Below are 12,802 nucleotides of genomic sequence, written 5' to 3'. Positions count from 1 at the left end.
CAGAATTTACAAAATAATTATTGAAAGTATCAGGATCAATGTTGGTTTTGAAATTATTAACTTGAACATTATTATTTTTTATAATATGCCAAGCCGATTTTGCATTTATATTACTACTTTGCTCTATATAATTTACATTACTAGCTAGTTTTGCTTCTTTGATGGACTTTTTATACTGATATTTTTAATTCGTTATACCTATCTCTTAAGGAAACATTTTGATTATGATTGCCCTTTATCAAGTCACTAAGAAACAATAATTTTTTCTTTCATTTTCCTTAAATTGTCAAGTATACCACATTCTATTCTTTTTTTTTGGATAATTGTTCGGTTTTAATTTTTTTAATACTTTAAAAAAAATTTATATTGTTAATGATAACAGTGAACAGAGACTCAAACATGTATTCCGCACCATTGAATTTAGTTAGATATATTAAATTTTTCCAGTCATAGCTAGCTAGCTTTGAAGATAGATTTTCAAAATCACATTGAGGGATAAACAATTTAATGGGATAGTCAGTTCTAGAATTATTGTAATCGTTTTTAGTAAATGTTCTATTTTCATCCTAATGTTGACAGTGATGCCATCATGATCAGAGAATGGGAATTTGAACGTACTGACTGAGGCTGTCTTGAGAGAGAATGTCTTCTTATAAAGACATTATCTAGACAATTTTTTCCTCTAGTTGGTGTATTATTAAATAGTAAAAATCATACTGTCTTAAGATATTAAGCAGTTTGCTAACTGTTGCAGTGTTTTTTGTAACATCAAAGCAAATATTAACATCGCCTCCCAATATAATATCACAATTAGTCTTTTGCGTAATATATGACAGCAATGTGTCAAGAAGTGCATAAAAATATATTGGGGTCACCATTTGGAGAATGATACAAAGATACTACCAATATTTTAATATCATCAATAAAAATAGCAGAGGCTTCAAAGTTTAATTCATCACAAAATCCACTAATGTCCCACTCCCTAGATTGAAATTTACCATTTACAAATATGGATGTCCCCCCCCTCTAATGTGGTTCTGTCTGCAATATGCAGCTGCACAGTAATTAATTATCCGGTCTTATCTACCCAATAGTCTTATCTACCCATCTATTTATTCTATTTCTAGATGCTTGTGTTCTGCAAACTTCTAAATCACATTAAAAAACAGTCATTCACTGTAATTGGTATTTTCTCCCTCAGAATGTACCAGAAATACATAGCAGGTAGTCAGGGGATTATTTTTGCAGTTGTAAAATGAGTTTGCCGTTTAATTCTCATTACAATTAGGTTTGTTCCTAGTACCTTCCCACTGACCATACATTTCTTACATTATTTCTTTAGTAATGTATTTATGAAACATTTGATATAAGAGACTACAATTATAAAATAATAAGAAAAAGTTTTACATCAAATCAAACCAAACTAACTAAAATTAGTTCAAACACATTCAAGTGCATTAATCGGCTTTTATTGTTATTTACTAGCTATACACACTGCACAACAAAGCAGGCAGGAAAAATCATCTCAAACAAATAAAGCTTTCTTTGTTGCTTGGAAATGATTAGATAAGTACAGGCTATGAGTTGGGTAAAGAAATTGCAAATGAACCCAAGTGGGAAAATAATACATAATTTGAGTTTTCTTCTCATCCCACCATCATAAATGTGAATAACATTACTTTCAGTAGACATATTTATTGATTGGTTATTTTTTATAATTTTAGCATTGCTGTCTGAAAATTAGATCAAAGTAAACAGGAATAAGGTATTATTAAACTGTTGAATCCCACTGCCGCACAATTGTGGCCGAGACAGTATGCAGTTATGGCCCATCAGTGCATGGTTGCTGCCGCTTGTAAGCCCTTTAATTTTGCGTTTCCTTGGACACACCTTGCTAAATTTTGTGATGTTCAATATACTGGGATTCACAGTAGAATACTGGCTTTCTCTTGAGGTCTATTTTGTTTTGCACTACGATACTTGGTAGCCTGTTTTAGTCCAACGTGGATGCGTTTCAGCCGACAGCTGTTGTTTGTAAACACAAATATGGCTTCGCATAAGCATGAGTTATTTGATAAAGATATGAATGAATTGTGTCATGAGTTTAGTGAGTTATCTGATAGTGACAAAGAAAGTGAAGTGGATATTTTCAGTTGTGAAAGATGTGATTTTGTTTTTAACGAGCTATTTCATGATGGAGACTTCAGCTATGATCTAAACCATCTCGAAGCAATATATATATTTATATATATATTTTTTTTCATACACATGTTTGGTTTTCAACAATCATCAGTGTACATTAACCCTTTGCACGCGAGCCTATTTTCCAAAAGTACTACCCAGAAACGCCAAGGGCATTTTCAGCAGTTTTGCAAGATTTCACAAAATGTATCATAACTTTTTTATTTTTTAACAGATATTGATGATTTTTTTTAACATAATTTTGCTTATGAAATGCCCTTGTTCAGTTGGTAAATTGTAGTTGCACAAATGTAATTTAAACTTATAAAAAAATTTAAAATGTAGAAAATAAAATTTAAAAAAATTTTGTTTAGCAAAAATAAGTGGTTTAAAAAAATGTATACTGATTTCCTGTTATATCCTAGCAAACTATATCTACCCCTTAACCTAATTACAAAATTTCAAAAGCCTATCTTATATAGAAGTCCAGTTGTGATTTTTTAACTAAATGTGACACAAGCACACTTTTTGTAAGTTGCATGGACGTTGTATGTAATGTTACACTATATTCACAAATCAATATTTGACACTATACTAAAATAAATCGGTACTTTAGGATTATACCGACCACACCAGTATGAAGAACACAAAAATATATTTATAGAAACAAACGTGATAGAACGAAAAAAACAATGCTTTAATTACAAAATTACAAACTTAAAACGATTATCAATTGTTAATGGGGTTAGATTCCGTTATATTTCCCCATCGCTTAAACTTTTTTCAATGAACTTAGAACGTTATAAAACGATGTAGTTGAGTAACAGAACTAACATTCCATCAATCAACAAGCATTTCCAGGTATTGTGATCGGTATTGTTGTCGCTGTTACCTTTCTCAAGAATCCCTATTACGGCAGGCCGCGCAGCATCACATGATTATATAAGTTTTTGCACAATACATAATTGCCTTTCCATTACAATTCAATTTATATTTCTGATCAGCCCCTCTAGAATTTGATATTTTACTGGTAGGTACTATCTCGAGGGATGTTTTTCTTTCGTTGACATCAGCGCGGGGCAGCACCTCGCATTTGGGTGGTGGAGTGTGATCAAGAATAAAAACAAGTTTTGTGTGTTTTCTTTTCAATAAAGAGTTTATTTTTTGTTTGGTAATGTTTGTTTTTGTTGAATTTTTGTGTTTGGAGAAATGTAGGGGTAAAACACAGAAGTACAACAAAGCGACGTACCAGCTGAACGGGCGGTGAGACTCTGCAATCACGTTATCTACTAGACCGCTCGACTTTGACCTCTGTCTGAGGATGGGGAGGGGTTTGCGATAAGACAATTCCTGTTTTATATTGACGAAATATTGTTCTACGCTAATCTAGTAATCAGTAGAAGGAAAATGTCAAATAACGATTCATGTCTGGGTGTGGTCGGTATAATCCTAAAGTACCAATAAATCTAATAAAAGAGGCATAATAAAAATGCCAAAACAACAAAAGTAATGAGAGAAATACTAACGTAAACAACCCACAGCAACGCGAACATAACCTCACTCTCGACCAAACAATCCAACAGCTGCGAAGCTCAAATACGACCAAACAAACAGTCCATAGAGAAATAAACTACTTTGTGGTTTCAAAGCAACTAATCGACTATCAATTAGTCAAAATTTTGCGGCAATCAGATGAACTATAAGAAAATTACAGGCGAAAAACGTGACGTACCTATATTACGGCCGTTGGCAATTTTCAGTTGAGTAGCCGACGGCCGTAATTTAGGTACGTTGGCGTGCAAAGGGTTAACCTAGGTTGTTCATTATTTGTTTTAAAGGTTAATGTACACTGATGTGAAAGTTGAATACCAAAACTTGTGTATGAAAATAAAATGTTTAAATTGTTGATCTTGTCCTTAACTAATGTCTCGATCAGACAATCTATGAAATGATCGAAAAAGTCAGGGTTGGCTATAGTAGAATCCGTTTTAAACAGTTACTTTTTAAAAAAGACAGAAAATAAACGGATAAGAATGTGAAAACACAATGGTTCAAACAAGTATTCAGACTGAACTACCAGATGACAACACAACAGAACCGACATTGGTGGAAAACATTAAGTTAATCACAAAAGTGTGCAAACAACCAAAAGAGACTTCACATGACATAACATTATGTGGGGTGTGGTAATATGTTCACCCCTCATAAGGTAAAGTTATTTTAAGTATATTCCCATCACCCACTCTCCAAGGGATAAGACCTAAATTTAAATATTATAAATTACTGAGTATTTCATGTTTTCTAAAATTTGAATATTTTTACACAATTACATACAGTATCTATGGAAACTAAAAATACCCAGTGCATTTGTTGTTTGAAATTTTTAAATAGTGGTGTATAAATTTATAACACTTTTTAGAAAATAATTCCAGCGTAGTATTCAATGTTATCAATATGTTATCAAAATACATTGATAATGCATTTTATATAAATAACTTACAATCTTCATTTTAGAATTGTCTGGTCTACCCATCACCATATCAGCTAAATATGAGAGATTTTACTGTATTGGGATTACATGCATACATATATTTTGGTTATATACTCACTACTTAAGTGATTTTTAATAAATACACAATGCAGGTGAAAAAACTATATTTTCAATTCAATACACATCCAAACAAACAATTTCACACACTAATTTAAGTAGAAAAGGAAACAAATATTTAAGTGCTCACTTCTCGATCCTTTTGGGCAAACTTCTCAAACATGTTGGCGTAGATTTGTTTTTCTTTAGCTTTCTGCTCCTTCATCTTCTGGTTACATACCATTACATGTTGGGCAGCTGCTTTATTGTTTGGATCCTGTTTCAATACTGTCTCGAAGTCCACTTTGGCTATTTCTGGCTCTCCAAGAAATAAATTGGCCTGAAAAAGTTAACACCTTAAATAAATAAACTATATTAACTTATGAAAAATAACATATATAAAATGGTTCTCAAACTTGGGTACCATATGCCAAGTGATGAGATGAAGTCGGGTTATTAATTAACAATGTAGTCTTATTTTAATACTAATACAGTACAGCATCAATCATCCAGGCATCAAAAATCCAGACTGTCAATAATCTGGATTAACATACAGCAAAAAATTGTAATGCTATATGATATTAGTTTAGTTAAACGCACCAAGTGCTACGGATATAAGATACGTGTGATTTGTGTGTTGCGTAGTGGTAGGAGGGACAATAATGGCAAAAACGTCATTGTTAGTTTACTTACGTAAATTATTTCATTTAAAGATGAAATATAAAGAGTACAATCACGTAAGGACAATAATAAAAGAGACATTTGTAACAGATCAGTAATATTGGAAAAGTTAGATGTCCGTGGCAAATTATTTTGTACGGATCTCGTTGGTTATATCACCCTAGTCTCGTCGCTTCGGGCGGTAATAAGCACCACATGCACGGATCAGAATAAATTTTAATCTATTAAAATAAACAATTAATTAAAACAGATTTAAAATATCAAAACTATTGTAACCCAAATTTGTACTATATAATAACGTATATTTGATTCCTATCACATTGGCACAAAAACATTTGGGTACAGGGGTGAAACAGCCACAGACTCTCTACAACAAGACAGTGAACTGGAAGAACGAGTTGGTGTCCTCTGTGTTCTATTCTATGTGCTTCCCAAATTAACCAGTGAGATGTTAAATATAGCTCATTGATTATACTTGTATACTTCTAATGTGATCAAATAGTCATTTGAATACAGGAGTTTTCATTTAATTTGTGATTGTGGTGATGATTTTGATTTTGGAGAACACATACTTTGTAGATATGTTCAAAACCATTTATCATGTTTCAAGTGGTGTTTTTAGTGAATAAATTAATGCTTTAAATTCAAAATCAAAGAATAATAGATTATTTATTATTCTTTTTTATTAAAACCCGTATAACAGAAATCGAAGTAGTTATGATGGAAAAAGTGGAAAAAAGTTATGCACTACAAAAAAAGAAATATTGTAACAACTAAAAAGAAGTATATAACTTGAATCATAGAACTACATATGATTCAGTGAGTGATAAATACAGAATATAATGTCCACTACACTAGATCTACAGAGACGTGAAATTTAACAAAACCACAAACATTAGATACATAAATATTTCAACTAATCCAATAGTGTATAATATTTTGTTCTATAAACTTGAATTGTACATAAATAAAACTTCAAATATTAGCAGAATTAAATTAGGACTTGTACAACTATTGGAACCAAAATTGTGGGGACTTTTAAAATTCATAATTCATTTTAAACCCAATCAACATTATATGACACAGACAATTTCGGACTAACATCTTTTTCTACATTGACCTAAACTTAAGCTACAACGAAGGGCATCTAACAACGTGAGTCATCATCTATATAATTTTAAAACTGATTTACACAAATGGCACCGACTTGGGGCTAGGACTATATATAAAAATTCTACATTACATATATTTGATCAACGACACATCAAGCAGCACATTCTGAAGTATTTACGATAATGTCATGACTTGGAAAACATAATGAAAGTATAAAAACCTGAGGACTGGAAATGGGAAAGACATCTGATAAGTCTTTGGATTTTCGTTTGTACTACAGCAAAGGTACATGAAATGTATTTAGACTAATTTTATTTAATTGCATTGTTAGTTAACATGTTATCAGGATGATATTGGTACCAATCTATTCAGGAGATTTTAATCAATATATGTTTATATATTTTTGTCTATAGATGTAATTACCATAGTAAATAGTTTTCCCAACTTATTTTGAAAGCCGCACACTGATCAATATGACAGTACTTACACCTTCAACTAACATGTCATTTACATCACTCATTTAGCAATACTTTTACAATAATTCATAACAACATTTACAATAATTCATAATGATTTATATTTACAGTATAATTTATTTCTATAAGTAGTATTTACAGATCTGATAAGATTTTATATAGGCGTAACATACTTAAAAGTACATTATGAACAATAATCCCATAATTATAATTTATTATGCTTCTTAGTAATTCATAAACTGTAATCAATATTTATAAAAATACTAACTGCATCTGCTCATAAATATTTTTTATGCCATTTTATAATTGTACCAAATTTAAGATTTTACTTTTTTTTCCAATATCAATATTATATGTAATTCTTCATCACATTGCGTTAGACCATAAAATTATACAGTATACTCATAGTAAGGGTTTTTATTTTTATACAAACATTTTATAGTGTTAAGTTTTGCATAAACTTTTTGTTTGTATTTATTTTTTCACTAATATCAATGAATAATTATTTCTAACAATAAAGCCTAATAAAATACAATATATAAAAGATCTTAAAATGTTTTGATAATTTTTTAAATTAAATTTATTTTCATATTTTGTTATTACAGGTTTTTTTTTTAAATATTTACAATTTTTTACGTTTTCTTTTAGCCAATCCATCTAATTGTTTTAGAGAGAGAATAATTATTCAATAACACTATAAAAATAAAGAATAAGCACAAATTTCAGCTTGATTCAGTATTTTCTACCAACATTTTGCAATTTCATGGTATAAACACTCTGTGTGTGTATTATACAAAAACATGTTATAATTTTTTGGGATAGCATTATATTGTTTCTTAGTAGTGTACTCTTTTGAGTATACAAAACAAATTTTACTTGTATTCAAATATACTACATATATTACGGTAAAACTTTGGTTAACCGAAATAAAGGGGGAGGGGCAGCCATTTATGGCAGATAAACAATTTTTTGTTTTAACTCAATTACATACAATAATAACCAATTAGAATTGGTGCATAGAGTAAATGAATTAATTTCTCTAAATTATACTTTGAGAATGGTGGTTAGAGATTACTAACAGCAGTGGCCTGACGCAGCACAATATCGTATACTGGTACAGCACAACAAATTTAAACCCAACTTTTTAAACTGTTGGTCCTACATATAAAAGCTACACTTTAAGGTAAAAATTTTCAATAGTGTTTTTCAATGGTACTGAAACCATAAAATAAAGCTTTTTTAAATTTGCTTAATTTTTTACCAGATTTGGAAGTGAATTTGTAAATTTACTTCCAATATATGCAGGTATATTCCTGTATATATAGGGTTTTTCAAACAATTTTCATTTATGAGCAGGTAAGGAAATGTTATCTCCGTGCCTTATGATATTGTATAGGATTGGCTCCCAAGAGGGAGGCAGAACTGGAATTCTGCTTTGTGAAAAGAATGCAGTGACAAATTTAATGACTATCGATAGTTATTATGTTAAAATGTTTAAAAGATTCTTTTTCAGACTGTCACCAATTGAACTTAGTTATTAGCATAGTTCGTACAGCTATTTTTGTAAAATTAATTATCTATTTAATAATTTTATTAGGGGTGGCTTCATAAATATTAAATCCAAAAGATATATGGGACTGGATGTGTGTAAAATAAACCATTTTTAATGTTTCTAAACTGCAAATATTTTAAAATTTGTATAAGACATAAGATCAGAAGATAATTGTTTTGCTATACTATCGACATGGTGATCCTAACTCAATGTATTATCTATAATTAAATAATTATTGTTATTGTATACATTGATGTTTAAACTTAAACCAACTAATACCAATAATTAACAGCATATGTTACCTGGCCTCTCCTAAACAGTCCTTTTTCACTGGTAGGCTCCAACTCTAAAGCTTTGTTACATTGTTCTTTGGCCTCAGTAAACTCCTGCAGCTTGATCAGACACAAGGCACAGTTCAAGTGGTTGGATATCAGCAACGCTTTGCGCTCTTTCTCTCCTTCCTCAACGAACCCTTTAACATGCATCAACCTATCTCTATTCTTGTTTCTTTAGATAAGCTTCACTTTTAAATTCAATGTCCATGAATTTAGCATTACTGCATGAAAGGATTAATGCAGTTATGTCTCCATAACTCAAAATAAAATAGTATCATTGTATATTTCTTTAAAACTAGATATAAAGCCAATATAATAGAGTTTTTATGTTGCAATCAAATTGTCCTTTATATGTATCTTTTTTAATGAGTATAGGAGGAGGGGTGGGAGGGGAAATTACGTGACCGACCACACGGTATTCAGCCTTATTGTGTTTGTTCTGTGGCTCTGCCAATACAAACCCAGTTATTTCCTAGCCACTCCTCGTATATCGTTAAACTATATTTTTAGGTGTTACTATTTTCTTGAAATAGAAAAATAATTTTTTACTACAGATAAGATTTTAATACATTTGTGGGAGATTGAAATTAAAGGGATTTTATTTCATTAAGTTAGTTTATCACACATCAGTAAATAACATTAGTGTGTGTGAAAAATTTGTGTGTCAGTAAAATTGTAAAATTTCAAATGTTCATTTCCTTAATAATAAACAAAGGTGTTTGACAGTTAAGAGAGGAGAAGACCTACATCAAGGACAAGATATTTATTATAAGGATTTTGGTAACACAATCTTAACACATATTTGTCATTATCTTCCTTATACAGTGAATTCTTAGTGTACATTAGACTGTAATGATATACATAACCAACATATCTTACCTGAATCAAATTCTAAATATTCAATTGCTTTCTTGTACATTTTTAAAGCTAGCTTTAATTTATTTAATTTAAAGTAATTTGTTCCTTTTTCTTTGAAAAATTTTCCTTGCTCTAGTTTTCCATCAGAATCCAGTGCCCAGGTTTCTTTCAACTGTAAAACAATCATAAATAAATAAAAAAAATCCATTATAATTAACATTTATAAACGTAATAAATTAAGATTATGTATGTTTTATTTCACACATATTTTATATTATAAAGGAATTAATTTTGCTACTTTTAATAATGCAACCATAACCATAATTATATATTCAAGTTATTTCAGATATTCATTTAGGGAACTTTTTCTTGAGTCCAGAAAAATTTGTATAATTCCACCATGTTTTAAAATGTTTAATTTTTTGTAAGCCTTGTTTATGATAGTAGAATATATAATTTGTCTCAAATATGATAATAAAAAGAAGATATTTTGATTTTGTTGAAATTTAATATGGAAATTTATACTTCTTATGGGAAAATCTATACTATAAATTATACGCAATTAATATCAACAGATATTCTATTGTTTACAATTCATTAGCATCAAGACAATAATATTTAAGATTCAGTAGTGAAACACATATGGATTGAAGGCAAATTCCTACTTATAACACAGTTTTAAACTATAATAGGTCAATAGACAATAGACAATAGACAATGTACTTTATTTGCAACAATCATAGAGAATGGCATTAGCGTCAAAAATATAACATCACATTATAAGAACAAATATTAGTTGTGTCAATATTATTACATGTTTATGTCAAAAGTTCTCCAAGATAAAAATTCATTTATGGAATAGAATGGGTGTTTCAACAGCCAGGTCTTTAATGTTTTCTTTATGTTTTCTTGGGACTTGATGTCAGCAGGCAGGCAGCTGAACAACTTCGCTCCCATATAGGATGGCTTTTCTTCAAATTGAGCAGAATGGTGTTGGGGAAGAGCGAAGTCTGCAGCATAGCGAGTGTTGTGTTGGTGTACGTCACGGCCACGGGTGAAGTTATTCTCATGGGCATAAGTTATTACACTGAGTATATAGAGTGATATTACAGTTAGAATTGAGTGATCAACAAAAGCAGCTCTACAACTGTCTCTAGACTGCAACCCAGCTAGTGTTCGTATGCACTTCTTTTGTAAGATTAGGGTTCTTTGTATATTTGACGAACTAGATATACCCCAAACTAAAATACCATACCGAAGATGTGTTTCAAAAAGTGCATAATAAGCAGTTTTTGCCGTCTGCACATCACTAATTGTCTTTATTCTTCGGATTACATAAAGTCCAGAACTTAGCTTCCTGCAGAGACTGTCAACATGAGAGGTCCAAAGCCTATGTTAAAAGCCAAGCCTTAGATGCACAGCCACTAACTACCATTCCTTCTTAAACTAAGTTTTGGTTTTAACAGTACCAGATGAAAAATTTTTGAGCTCCACTATTTTAAAATGCAGTCCACATAATATTTAATTTAAACCGTCAACTCCGACCATGGTAATTCTAGATGAAAAATTATCTACCCTATTTGATTGCACTTAGTATTGATAGGAAATATTATCAAATTTACTGCTAAGAATACTAAAAGGTTTGCTGTTTAAGGCCAATTCGTATTAAACAAGACGGCCCTAGTCCAGTTATATTTCAGCCAAAGCTCATATACGAGGTTTGTCCAAAAAGTATCTGACTTTGACGTCTGGCATGAACTGACGTTACTCAGCGGCAACGGCAATCTGGTCCCCTTCAAAGTACTCCCCTCCACAAGCTACTACCTTATTCCAACGCTTCTCCCACTTCTGGAAACACTCCTTAAATTCATTTTGCGGAATGGCTAACAGGTTCCTTCGTCGCATTTTGTTTTATATGTTCAACATCGTCAAATCTTTTTCCTTTCAAAGGAATTTTTAATTTAGGAAATAGCCAGAAGTTACAAGGAGCTATGTCAGGACTGTAGGGAGGCTGTCGTAGTTGGTTGATGTCATGTTTGACCAAAAAACGCTGAATAAGATTTGAGGAATGAGCTGGCGCGTTGTCGTGGTGCAGGATTGTCCACAGTTCAGGTCGTTTCCTTCGCACTGCATCTTGTAGCCGCCTTAGGACCTCAAGATAATACTCCTTATTCACTGTCTGGCCTCTTGGAGCATATTCGTGATGAACAACGCCGTCCTGGTCAAAAAAGACTTTCAGCATTGTCTTGACATTGCTTCAACTTTGTCTTGCTTTTTTTGGCCGTTGCTCTTCGCGAGTTTTCCACTGTGAAGATTGAGCCTTTGTTTTAGGGTCAAACCCATGGCTCATCACCAGTAATAACTGTTTTAAATAGCCCTGGGTCACTTTTTATCAAATTGAGATTGTCCTGTGCGATTTCAAGTCGACAGTTCTTTTGGTCTTCTGTCAGCAGCCGAGGAACAAATTTTGCCGAAACACGGTTCATTTTAAAATCTTCGTGTAAAATGTTACAAACTGACAATTTTGGTATTCCTAAATCTTCTTCCAGCTCTCGGACAGTCAATCAACGGTTTTCATTAATTGCTGCACGAACACTTTCAATATTTTCAGCGTTGAAGCCGTTGAAGGCCTGCCAGATCGGTCATCACTCTCCACTGATAAGCGGTCATTTTTAAACCGCCTAAACCGCTCTTTTATTTGTGTATCGCCCATAGACACGTCACCATAAACTTTCTGCATCATAGTAATCGTCTCTGATGCTGAATGGCCAAGTTTTTGGCAATATTTAATGCAAATGCCTGCTCAACACGTTCAGCCATATTGAAATGCGACGCACACACATGGCAGTACTGTATGGGACAGAGCGCTGTGACTCACTGAGTGACCGTATCGTATTCAATGCCTAATATGGGAACCGGTTTGAGCCGATCGGTTACGCCGCGGCCGCCTACTGGTCGGCGGTCACATACTTTTTGGACAGACCTCGTAATTATGAAAAAAAACTTATAAGACATTAGG

The 12,802-nt window shown here is 31.8% G+C and overlaps 1 protein-coding gene across 2 annotated transcripts in view; it reads right to left on the bottom strand.

Moving 5' to 3' along the window:
• LOC124357444 (FK506-binding protein 59-like) overlaps positions 1–12,802 on the bottom strand; it is a 49,884-nt gene that overhangs the window by 11,846 nt on the left and 25,236 nt on the right. For both annotated transcript variants that reach the window (XM_046809257.1, XM_046809258.1), the window contains exons 6-8: positions 9,805–9,955; positions 8,893–9,062; positions 4,920–5,108 (exon numbers count right to left, since the gene is read on the bottom strand). In XM_046809257.1, the coding sequence (XP_046665213.1) occupies positions 4,920–5,108; positions 8,893–9,062; positions 9,805–9,955 (510 nt within the window). The remainder of the gene's footprint in view (positions 1–4,919; positions 5,109–8,892; positions 9,063–9,804; positions 9,956–12,802) is intronic.

The sequence above is a fragment of the Homalodisca vitripennis genome, chromosome 3 (assembly GCF_021130785.1).
Source record: "Homalodisca vitripennis isolate AUS2020 chromosome 3, UT_GWSS_2.1, whole genome shotgun sequence".
Lineage (NCBI taxonomy): Eukaryota > Metazoa > Arthropoda > Insecta > Hemiptera > Cicadellidae > Homalodisca > Homalodisca vitripennis.
This window is presented reverse-complemented; position numbering and strand designations above follow the sequence as displayed.